The following is a 12785-nucleotide window of genomic DNA, read 5'->3' as shown; positions in this document are numbered from 1 at the left end:
TGCATCCGGGAAGACACCATACAGAATCGTACATGAGGAATGATTGAGATCATAGTTTTAAGTTCAATGGAAAACTTACCATCAACGATGAAACGAATGCATGTGGCATCACCAATACGGGCAATTATTTTCCAAATGATTCCACGAAGCGAATTCCGACCACGAGGCCACTTTGGCTTGAGTTAAATCCGCATATTTGTTAGGAATTCCAATTGGTGCGCTGGCCGCTTTATTTGTTTCAGGATTAGTGGCCAGGTCTAAACTTTGTGATTGATCTGCTGAATAGTTGGTGGTACGTTTGACGATTGCATAGTTTTTGCCCTGGAAATTGAATTGTTTGGTTGAGCACAAATGGCAACGAAAGTACTTTTCCGACGAGACACTTACGTCATTATTGTCCCAATATTCTTTGCCATCACAACGGAAACATACGCAGAACTCCAATTTCCGGTTACTCGATGGTGGAAGTGTTAATTTAAATGAGAACGTGTCGTAGATGACATACGCTCCACTAGAGCCGACAATCTGGAAATTAATTTCAATGTAAAATCTTCAACAGTGATGGATAGCCGATGTGCATGTCAGAGTACGAGTGTTAATCTAGGATCAGTGCTATGATATCAGTTCGCTCATAAGGAGACAGCAAACATTGTTTGTCTAGTGCAGTGCAACAACACTTTTCAAATTGTGATCTGATGAGGGACTGATAGGCACGGAGGACTTGAATGACATGAACAATCAACATCTCCATTCGGCATAATAATAGGGCCGTTTCTCACCTGCGAGTAAGTACAAAATGTGTCTTCCTGACTTTGCCAATCGTTCCACGATGTTCTAACAATGACTTCTTTGTGAAAACTCAAATTTCGTACTTTTATCGTTCCAACCACAACCGATTCCGTTTCTTTCACTATCACATTTTCCAACGATACATTTTTACTGTCTAATTTCCGTCTAGATAAACAAACAATGTGGATGATGTTAGACTTTGTTCAACACTTCCATCCCCTTGACTTTGTCTACTCACTTAAATTCTAAGTAATCGGATGCTGGTTGCCGGAACTGGACGGCCCATTGTTCCGGTGGATTGGGACTAGTCATACCTCGTGTAACTTGCGACAAGAATTCCAAACTCCACAGTGGCGGTACGTTTGATGGTTCTGACATGATTCGAATTTCGGTCAAAGCGTGGCCATAGTCATCCGCAAAAACCACCCTCTTTTTCGCTCTGCGGAAAGAGAAAAATCCGGCCTCTAGTAACTGGTTGACAATTTACACGGATTCACGTTTCCACTTACTTTCCATTTGTGTACGATGAATCGGTTGTGTCTATGGACTCTGTCTTGATTACTAAACACGATCGAATTGGAACTGTTGCCGGCGTTGTGGGTTTTAGCAGAGGATATGACACGGAACGTTTTGTTTGGGCCTGTGACCGTAACGTTTGTGGGCGAAATAAAGATCTGGATGGATCGTAGAGCCTGTATCAAGCAAACGAAAAGCATTATTGAAAATTTCGTTTTTTCCGTAAACAGATCAGACTGATGCAGCTTGAACTGTGACAACCGGGAACAATATGTGGTACGAATGATATATTTACCTGCTGTTTGCGCCATAATCGGATAAGAAGCCTGCCGGTGGACTATGACTAAAAACGGGTGGACTGTGTGATACCAGCATGTCGTAATGAGCTGGCATACCAACTGCAGTTGGCATTCACTTGCTTGAAAATCTGGAAGAAAAAGAAAAAGGCAAATTATTGTTGCCGTTCAGTCAATGGGTTTTGCGCTTAGAGAAACGATTTATTTCAATTTATTACATGCAAACCACGGCAGAGTAAAGTTAACCAGGCAGAAGCGCTGATTTGACTAGGGACCTGAATAATCTATAGCCCTATATTTTTTGCGAATAACATTTTTCAATTTATGTCAGGGTTCATTTGAGTTCATTTTCATCCAGTGTATTAGGTCCCTTATTTGACGTTTCGAAAATGAACCGCTCCTGCCTGGTTTATTTTACACTGCCGTGATGCAAACAAATAGTGGGATCATGGATACCGCAGCACATTGACTACAGGTTCTGTCATTCTAAATTCTCGTTTAATTCTATACAGTGGACGTCAGTGATATTTGTAGAGGAATTTGATCCACCTGGTTCACTCATACTAACAAAACGGGGTTTTTACGCCTTTAATAAGTTTTTACCACTAGCACCCTTCTGAAGACATCAAGTAGTTTTGTTTGTATTAGTGGACCAGCTGATAAAGAGCTGAATCCAATTTCTATTTCTGTACAAATATCACTGACGTCCACTGTAAATATGTTATTTCTCTGTATTCTTCTTACTTCTCTCATTGCGCTATACTTTCGTTATGGAGATTGATAGAAGTCCGGACGATTGAGAAACAAGATAACACGACGGGAATTTAGAATGCATGGTTGCCACTCAACAAAAAGTGCTACGTGAGAGAGCCGTGAGAGAGCAACCTGTCCAGTTAACAAAGCAAAAATTTAGTTTTTTTTTGGTAGGTGGAAATCACGCCTATCTCGTCAAAATAGAAATACCTTTGCACTAGGCTTCGGTCGAGAGACAGCCTATTTTCAAAAAAAAACACATGCGTTTTGAAGTAGTAGATGAAAATCGGTGACCAAAAAAAAAATGTTACAAAATCTTCCAAGCTATTGGCGCCAACAGCGTGCAACATCGAAACAAAGAAAATCTCTTTTGAGAAACCCTTTTTCGAAATGCTAAATTGTTTCTGTTTTTATTCGGTCGTACGATAAAGTCGTGCTGTACTCATCGCATCATTTTGTATCTTATTGTATTCGTTGTGGCATATGGCCAAAACGAAAAAAAGCTGCTCTATCTAAATTAACCGAAATAAACGAAAAAAAAAAATGTTTTTATTATTCATCAACGACGAAAATATACTAACAAATTCAGTGCAAACAATTTTTTTTAAATTATTTTACATTATTTTCAGATGTGCTAAATGCAAATAATAAACGTTTATAATTATGACGGATCTGCGATAATTTGTACTTGAAATTGCACTCTTCCAGCCAGTGCCTTGTATTGGACTAGCGCAAATTTTTTGTTTGTGCTCATTTTCCTTTTATTACAGTTGAGCAAATATTATCGCGTTGTATTTATGGTATGATCGGGATGACATAAAAGCAATAGAGGATATTCGGTAGTTTAAATTGCATTTTTCTGCTGGCTCCATTTGTTGTCATTTTCGTTTATTTTTCTTATTGTTAGTCAAACATTCCAAACTTTGTAAATGTCATACTGAGGTCGTCTATTATTTAGATGAACGGAAAAAAAAAGCTCATGTGTTCTATAAGTATATTTGTTCAGGTGGTTTACACCTAAGTATTTTCGTTGATGGTGGAGTTTATTTAATAATAGCCCGTTAACGCTTCACGCTATTAAGATGTTATCGAATAAAGTTACTCGTCGATGTATCCATAGATCTATAGATCACTTTACGAGCTGTCAACTTCTAAGACACTTGGTATATTTATAGGAAAAATTCAACTTGACAGAAAACCAAGTGTTGCATAAGTTGACACTTCCACAAAAAGCTATATAATAGGTGATACTCGGAAATTCACAAGTGTGTTTTTGAACAACTTACTTCGGTAACTGTCTTTTCAACAAGTGTAGAGTTTGTCTATCAGGGCCAAAGGCGAGGTATACAACTACAGCTTGTTGCTTAAAAACACACTTGTGAGTTTGCTTTTATCACAACATTGATACCTCATGTAATGAATCACTTTCGCAGCATCCAATGTAGCCTACAACTATCTGTTGGTAAATTTCAAAAAAGGCTGTCCATAAAGAACGGCGGCAGTTGCCATGGGTTTTTTTTACACTTCAGAACTTTGATTTTGGAATTACATCGTCTTTTCATATGTCATTATTTATGCTACCGAAATGAAAGTATTTTTCGCACTAGTGTGATAAAGGCTCTTATTGGCATCGAATGAGGAAGACTATACGATTTTTTGTCAACACATTAGTAAACGACATTTTGAATCTGTAACTTGGAGATCTTTAATAAAGTGTGTCGGGCGTACGAAAGAGATGCAAGATATAATTGAAAATGAGATAAAAGACATACAAATAGTCGTCAGGCGTGAGGTAATTGACATAAGGCCTACAGATGCCTGCAACCTTTATTTTAGCGATCGCCTAAACTTTGAGTAATTAGTGCGCACTATCGCTCCTTTCATCGTTTCAACAATTCGTAAAGGATTCTTATTGGTTGAAACTAGGGGTTGTTAGCAAAACGGCCGCAAACTATAAATTCAATTGTAACGCAAACGGTAACGCATTTCCTAGTGAGAATTTAGTGTTATCGTTCACTTTACCGTTGAATTTAAAGTTAGCGGCCGTTTCATGACCAATTTCAAAGTTTGCGACATGACTTAGGCTTGATTTCCACTTACCAAAAAAGTACTCCTTGTGACAGACAAAATTAAATTTTTTCAATTTTTGAGTTGTTTACTTGACAGCTCGATCTCTCACACGAGTGAAAAACATTCTTTAAGATTATCTCCGACGAAATTTTATTTTAATCATTCAACGAACGAAGCTAAAGTCAACATGTCTGAATGCAACTATCCAAAAAATAAACTCGTCCGGCTTAGCAACGTATTGATAAAACATGTTGTACAGATAAGACCAGCAAAATTTTCAAAAATCTCTTTTTCAATATGATGACATTGAACCACCTTGAAAGTTCGACCCAATTAACCAACAAAACATTCAAAATTATCTCACTTGGCAAAGCTTATCTTAATTATGTGTCTTCATGTTTGATCAAGATTTTATTCGAATCGCCTGAAGTAAGACTACTGAAGCATGGACATACATTCGTTTCTTAATCGCCCACTCTAAAAACAATTCCAAACAAAATGCCAATGACCTGCCGACGCATTAAACTATTGATCGGAAAACGAACATTAAAATAACATAACCAGAGAGCCAGTCTCTAAAGTGACTTCGTCTATTTCTTATCACTTCCATAAAATTTAAACAATCGGATTTGATGGAACAAACAACAATAAAATACTCCGACCATCGTCATAAACAGACAGAAATACACTCATTAAACAACGATGCCATGGAGTGCGTGTCTTGACAAATTGTTATCTAATGTTTCTATTACATTGAACGAAAATATTTAATCCGTAGAAAAATCGTCTATCTACTCCATGTACAATTCTAATTAAAAATATCTGTCTGGTTTCTCAGACGTCCTTCGAACGATGAAAAAAAAACATTGAAAACATTTACACATAGTGTGGTAGGTCTTTTATAATGTCAGGCTATACGTGCTCATAAAGTTGAATCAACAATATCAACATGCGTTTGAAGAATGCGCTATAAATGCTACGATGTGATACGGTGCGTAGGGTATCACGAAACATACCCGTGAAATTCGAAACAAAAATTTCGTCATTTTGTCGACAGACGACTCGTGGTTATTCCAACATCTAATCGCGCGTTTCGAACTTTATTGAAATTTCGGCGAATTAGTTACCAGCTACGAGTGATAGAGAAAAGTGTGCTACACTGACAGCATTATCTTCAGACCGAAATGATTTTTACTCATTAATCTTATCGAATTTGAAGTAAAAAACAAACAAACATGGAAATATATAAGCTTTCCAACCGGAGGTAGGTACTTATGTTGCACGAATCGACTTAGCAATAGGCTTGATATTTGTGAAAAATTGACCGACTACAAATGACTCTATCCATCATTATGATGATTCAACGAAATGGATTCATTGAAATCTTAAAAATTTGTTAGAGTGGTCTATCATAAGAGCTATTTTCGCAATTCCAGGACATAATCATGCATGGAATCTTATTTAGAAGAACTTTTTTTTTCGCACGCTGGCTATGCTAATAAAAACCCAGCACAGACACATTTTTGTAAATAAAAATCAAAATTCGAACCCATGACACCTAAAATTTTCTGAACATCGAGCCGCGACATTAGCCATTCGGCCGTAGAGTCACACAATTACAACAATTATTGTTGAAGCGTTCATACTATAGAGTGTTATGATGAAAGAGAAGAAGATATTTTGACAAGTACCCCAAGGGAAGTTAAAAAAACTGGTCTTCTGTTCTCTCGCTCTCATCGTACCACGTTGAAAGAGAAGCAAATACTTTGACAAGTACCCCAAGGCAGGTTATAATAACTAGTCTTCGGTTTTCTCGCTCTGATCATAACAGTCTATGTTAGGAGTGGTGAGTCCATCTGTCAAAGTGTTTCAAGCGTCAAAAAAATAAATATACGAAGTAGTCATAGAGCCAGTGACCAGTTCGGATATTTATTTTCGTTTGACGTTTAAAACGTCACTTTGACAGAGGACACGACTTTTGATCCCAACTGTCACATGTGAAAGCTTAGTAGAAAATTTGGTAGACATGCTGGTATTTTATCGCACACAATATGTCTCGTCGACCTCGGCTTTGCCATCTAGTTCGATAAAATGGTAGATAAAAAAACAGATACTTTTCGAGGATTTGGCTTGCTTCCATCGTTTTATTGGTTCCACATACATTACAATGTAATGTCATAACAATAGCTGCTTTCTTTTCGTTCCTTCTACATGTACGAGTGAGTCCAACTAATTTTAGGTTTCTCTTGATGAAAGCATAGAAAACGATGTGGGAACCAATAAAACTTCGGAACGATTAGCACGTAACAACTCTTAAATTTATGAATTTTTAGTTCTTCAAATTTCTAAAAATTAAAAAAAAAATCTTAAAATTTTTAAGAATTCCCAATAAAATTCCGAATAATAAGCTTTGTGTCAGAGGGGCACACTTTTCATTTGTTTGTTCCTAAGACAATACTTGCAACAACAATACTGATCCCATATTAATGATTAGCTGCTTCAATAAAAATTAAAAAAAGAAAATTTGTTGGCAGCAATTCATTTTCTCGACGGCTGCCTTAATGAAAGGAAACATAAAAAAAGCGCCTGACATTTCAATATAACGACATTAGCTGAACACAAAACGAATGATCTTCCTACGTATTCTGATTAATGAATTGAACATCACTACGATGATGTTCTACACATAAGCAGATTTCTATTTCAATATCAAGCATATGAAAATTCAGTGCCACCATAAACAAAACCGAAAAAGATATTGATCTTGATCATAACATTGAATGAAATATTTAGTTTTGGACTTGCTTTTGACCAGGGGTCAATAAGGATGGGATTATGATGCCAAAATAATTATCGCATCGACGAACATTGTATAATCAGAGTGGAACTGGAATTTGGCTTATCTAAATCATCTGTAATCAACGTGTTGATATCAAGCAGACTAGAATGTGGCAAATTGGCATCGGTTGTCATGCCAGTGCAGATTACAATGTTGTTTACTGTGTCGTAAACATTTTTTTATTGAACACACATTTTAGTCATTCTCGAAACGAGTACATTTCGTTGAATTATTTTAACTACTCCACAACCTATTTAACCGCAATCGAAATGCACTTGTACTTTAACTGTAAGTCGGTATGTAAAAATAACACATCAAGAAATCGACGGAGCCGTTTTGTATCGAAATGTGCACTAAAAAATGAAAAACATTGAAACCGCAACACCATAGCAATTGGTAGTTTCCTGAGTGGAGTCATTTCCAGGGCCAAACTGGCTACATAACTCGTATTCCACATGCTTTACCGAATGAGTACATACTATACACATGGTGGGAGGTTGTCCATAAAAAGCGTGCAGACTGAGGGTAAGGTCGTGAAGTCGAGACAAACAATACTGAAAGTATTGTAAAAATCTGGACATAGGGAAAGGGGGCAGAAAGGTGCTAAGGCTTTGCAAGCAAAATTACATTACTAGAAAAAGCGAGAAAAAGCGATGTTTGGCTACTGCGATAAAATACCTCACTGATAGTTATAAGGCTGTATATAAGAGACTCGTAATAATACTCGCACAAGCTCTCGTATACGTACACGTCTCTTATATACATCCCTGTAGCAGTAATGTACTATTTATTTTTGACGAACGTATTCATGATGACTGTAGCGACTAGCCTTGAATGTTATTATGAAATTTCTATGTAACAGTATCTAGCTATTGCCGATCACCCACATTGACCCCTAGCGATATAAACCTAAACATTTTTTTTGCCAGGCGCCGTAAAAAATAAACAGAAACCAAAATTGTAAATTCTCTGTCAATAATAAAAACGCTGATTAAGTTAAAGACAATTTTCTATCGTTCATATTCCAAGACGAGTGATTGGTTTGTTCATTTCACAAAAATTCATTTTGATATTTTCGGTCGATGGATGCATAAGATTTAGTTCGATCGAATGTAAATTAGCAAAATTTCTGCCATGGTATACAAGTCGTGTGCCCTAGAGTGATAAATCGATAGAAAAAATCATAAACATTCTCCATAATCAAATAAACAGATAGAGAGGGAGAGAAGAACTTTTTTTTGCATTTTTGGTAAACAAACAAACTGCGCACTTTTTTGCGAATGAAATCTTGACATTCAGGGAACCTTATTCACGGTTATACACAGAAGCTATTTTTATCACTTCTAAAATAAACGAAATTCATTTTTTTTTATTTGCATGATAAAATTATGTGAATTTCTATAAAGAATTTGTCTCGGAGCGATTATACAAATCATCGTATAACACTGAAGGAAAAAAAATTGTTTTCAAGTTGATTGAACTCTTTGCGGAGTTCAATAACAAACTGATTGTTCAATGGTGAGCGTGGATAGCTCTTATTTGAGCGGGTTGTCGCCTACGAAGTCAGCTGACACCCAAGTTTGAACGGTTCGGTTGATATTTTCCATGTGGAATTTAAGTACACAGGCAATTCTATTCACAATTCGTAGAGGGTGTAAAATTGGAAAATTCGGGTACCACTTTCAGAAGCCACAGTACATCGACCTTTTACATAATAAAAAGCATGTTGAAAAAAATGAAGTAAAAGATTTGGTCAAAGAAAAACCAGCCGTTACATTTTTGAACATAAGAATTAGTGGATGAAGTCTAAAACAGATGCAATAATCACATCGCTATACGTTTCCGTTTGTAAAAAGGTTTAAAATATTTTGTGTTGGAAATAATGGGGATAGTTAGAGAGGTTAGAAAACGTTGCCGAACAAATTTTTGTTACAAATTAAAAAATTCTTATGAATTTCCTATTAACTGACTTAACTGACACCATTCTGCATATCGCCTACCAATTTTCTCTAAATTCACCTTTTTCTAAAAAGGTGCTCTCGACTTAAAAATGTCGAGTTTTTATCTATGACCAGCCACAAATATATATCACTTTCAGGCATCTGTACTTCGAAAGGAATTCAAGTTGTTATTCAAATCCTATGACCGGGGCGGCTTAAGGTTTTCAGCGCCACTGGCAAATAAAAATTTAGCGCCAAATTTTCAAAATTCAGAGCCAATTTTGTTTTGTTTTTGCATTTTGTTGGACGCAAGTTTTTCCAGCGCCATGGGCACGGTACCGAATTTCCCATAGGTTAATCCGCCACTGTCCATGACATGTACGTTCATTTTCATAGCTATTTACATGAAAAGGAATAAATAGTTGAAAAGTCCAGTTTTCGTGTGAAGTGGAAGTGTGTTGATCCGAGACGAAGCCGAAGACGAAAAGGTGACTTTTCCTATTTTACACCAAGTTTTGTAATGGATTTTATAGTGTAAGTACGAGTTTTGTGTAAGCACAATCGAAAATTATTCTTCTGGATGTGTCAAACATGACATTCCCCTATTTTGTTGTCTCGTTCTCGCTTATACAATAATAGTACATTACGTCCAAGGTTCCAAATTTTTATTTTGACGAGTGGGGACGTTCAAAAAATTGCATCTTACCGACCGGAAGCACTTAAAATATCTTACTGACATTTAAGGGGAAATCCCGACAATCCTCGATGTTCCCCTTTAATGGCAGTAACAGTTATTTTTTTAAATCGAAAGCGAAAGTGATTTGAATCAACCGTCCCAAACAGGTACACATGGAATATTTCATGCAAACGGCCGCAAAACCCGTGAAAATACTCCAAATTGTCCGAAATTTCGGCCCCGAAGCATAAATTAATGGCACATTGGATTTTATTATTCTCATATTAAGAATGGGGATCATGCACTAATGATGTCCACATTTTTAAGTACTGTTAGTAAATACAAATCCATTGATAACTCGACAAAATTGCATTCTATGAAGTCATAAATATTTGTCGAGGTATTGACGAATTTAAATTTACTAACAGCACTGAAAAATGTGAACGTCATTGTAGCACGACCCCATGGCTTAAATAGGTCCTTCGTCGTGCGTTCATGGTTACGTTTATTTACGCCATCGGAGGCTCTGATGACGTGAACCATGTTACTGGTCGATTTTTTAAACTTTTTGTAAAAACGTATCTCATATGATCGATAAAAAATGCCTAATCTCCATAGACCCAAATAATTTTTTCTGCAAAACTAAGCGTAGAATGACGAACGTACCCAAATTTTAATCGTAACATAAAATGGGCATGGCTCCGTATAAGTTCTAATGTGATGTCAGATAAGTTGCAAGGAGAGAAAAAAATCCGTCTTTGTTTTTGTAATAATTTACAATCAGAATTTTTTTTCGCTTCTTCTGCGAAATCATCATTTCGACGGTTTTTCTTTATCACAGAAAAAAAAAGCTTTAAGACAATCATAAACAAACACGGCCGTACATTATTTACTTTTGATGGCAGGAGTCAGAGGTTAGTACAAATCAACTGAGAAGCTATCGTACGAAAGAAATTGAGGTTACTAAGTAGGGGAAAAAAATGTTATCTTAAGCAAACCTCATACATTGATTGTATACCGTTTGGCACATGGGTTTTTTCTTGAATGAAAATATTTAAATTTAATTGAAAACAATGTTTTTAGAAATGACGAGACACACATCAATGTCAAATTAGACATGCAACAAATTGGAATAAAATTATGACTCGATTTGGCAAACCTTTGATATGAAGATCAGGAATTTGAGAAATAGAAAAAAATGCGTGAAAAAGATACTATTCTGAATTAAACAGGTTATGACACCTCTTTCAATTGATCACAAAGGCGGAAATTGACACAATAAAGGAGTGACTTTCTTAGACTCTTATGTCGGGGAAATCGCCTTTTGTTCAAAATTGCGGGAAGTGTCAAATACGGAAGAAATTCTATTATGACAACGATGGACAGTTCTCGCAAGTTCTTTCCCCTTCAAAACACTTTCCCATCTTCCAAACTCTTCTGTTTTTCTCAAGGTAAATATAGTGAGGAGGTAATGCCATATATAACCGAATCAGATGTGCGGTCGCACGAAAGTTCGATCCAAACGCCATCTAATTCCTTCGTTGAAAGCAAAAAATGGAATAGAAAGTCGGGCCATAAGATGTCACTGGCATCGAACTTATGTGCTAGGCCGCGCGTCTGAATGGCATTACCTTCTCACTATATTTACCTTGGTTTTTCTATTTTACCGTCGCTTCGCTATTTCAAGCGAGATGACGCTGCAATAAATCGGTGTCCGATATAATGTCAACAGAAAATTTTTTGTATTCGACACATTTCAGTAAAATGCAATGCTGTGCCCATTGTCTTGGGACTCCGGATAAGCATTTAGTATTTCAATCGGCCCAGTATCTGCTACGCAATATTTACAAGTTTGGAGAAAGCAATACGAAGCAAACTCTTTTCGCTAAGCAAATATTTGGTTGATTGAAATAGTTACTACTCTCCTGGAGTCCTGAGATCGAATGCTATACGCTCCCCCATTATATTGGACTAAGATCACTCGAGTAAGAATTTAATAAATTTTCTGTTGACATTTTACCGAGTTATATGCAACGACATCTTGCTTGAAAAGCGAGGTGACGGTAGAATTGAAAAAGAGAAGCGTTTCGAATATAGAATCAAAACCGTCACAATTCTTCTTCTTCTTCTTCTTCTAAAAGCCCACAATTTTTTCACGTTTATGGAACGATGATAGCATGATTATCAAACAGAGATCTGTTTTAGCCTCATCAGAACTCAACTATCAGTTATTCCATCCTCAGTTATTCCACCGGTTACATTGCAAGACAGCAATGGTGTGCTCACATTGAACGAGGAGTGAGTGCCATGACACTTACTAAAAAAGTACTCAGTGTGAGAGACAAAATTGAATTTTTTCGGCTCTCACACCGAGTAATTTTTGTTGAATGGAAATCATACTTAATAGTATACATGACAACGCTTCCTGCCACTCAAGCGAATATATTTTGTAATCTAGGCCCTAGCAGACAACAGTTGAGTCTAATCGATTGCTACTATATTCTTCACCTAAAAAAAACCGTTTCAACATAACCGATTTGATTCAGTAAAAGTATCATCGTTGCCGATTTTGCACATAACAATTTGTGATTTCGTTGGATATTAAATTTACATAATGTTTTTCACATTGCTTGCGAACGCAAAACAAAAATATGATCATTGAAATGCATGCACCACCATCGTGATCCGAACTTTAAAGACCTTTTTTTTCTTCTTAATCACCATTCACACACTAAAGTTTTATTTAAAAGAGAGAAGAAAAAAAGAAGTTAAAAATAGATTTGTATTTTCAATAAAAAAAAATTGATGTGATGGCTGTTCTTGTGTAAAAATATAAAGTTCACTTGATTTAAAGAAATATTGAAGGTTCGACGTGTGCATATTATGGTTGAGGTTTTTTTCTTCTT

General features: G+C 36.3%; 1 protein-coding gene across 2 annotated transcripts in view; it reads right to left on the bottom strand.

Moving 5' to 3' along the window:
* LOC119074394 (protein phosphatase 1 regulatory subunit 3B) overlaps nucleotides 1–12785 on the bottom strand; it is a 32843-nt gene that overhangs the window by 5362 nt on the left and 14696 nt on the right. Inside the window, exons 2-7 of one of the 2 annotated variants that reach the window (XM_037180513.1) lie at nucleotides 1601–1732; nucleotides 1299–1481; nucleotides 1028–1228; nucleotides 780–954; nucleotides 388–525; nucleotides 80–321 (exon numbers count right to left, since the gene is read on the bottom strand). In XM_037180513.1, the coding sequence (XP_037036408.1) occupies nucleotides 109–321; nucleotides 388–525; nucleotides 780–954; nucleotides 1028–1228; nucleotides 1299–1481; nucleotides 1601–1716 (1026 nt within the window). In that variant the 5' untranslated portion in view covers nucleotides 1717–1732 and the 3' untranslated portion in view covers nucleotides 80–108. Of the gene's footprint in view, nucleotides 1–79; nucleotides 322–387; nucleotides 526–779; nucleotides 955–1027; nucleotides 1229–1298; nucleotides 1482–1600; nucleotides 1739–12785 lie in introns of both variants that reach the window. The other variant, XM_037180514.1, reaches the window with a different exon arrangement.

The sequence above is a fragment of the Bradysia coprophila genome, unplaced genomic scaffold, assembly GCF_014529535.1.
Source record: "Bradysia coprophila strain Holo2 unplaced genomic scaffold, BU_Bcop_v1 contig_151, whole genome shotgun sequence".
NCBI lineage: Eukaryota > Metazoa > Arthropoda > Insecta > Diptera > Sciaridae > Bradysia > Bradysia coprophila.
The sequence above is the reverse complement of the archived record's forward strand: the minus strand, read 5'-3'. Positions and strand labels throughout refer to the sequence as shown.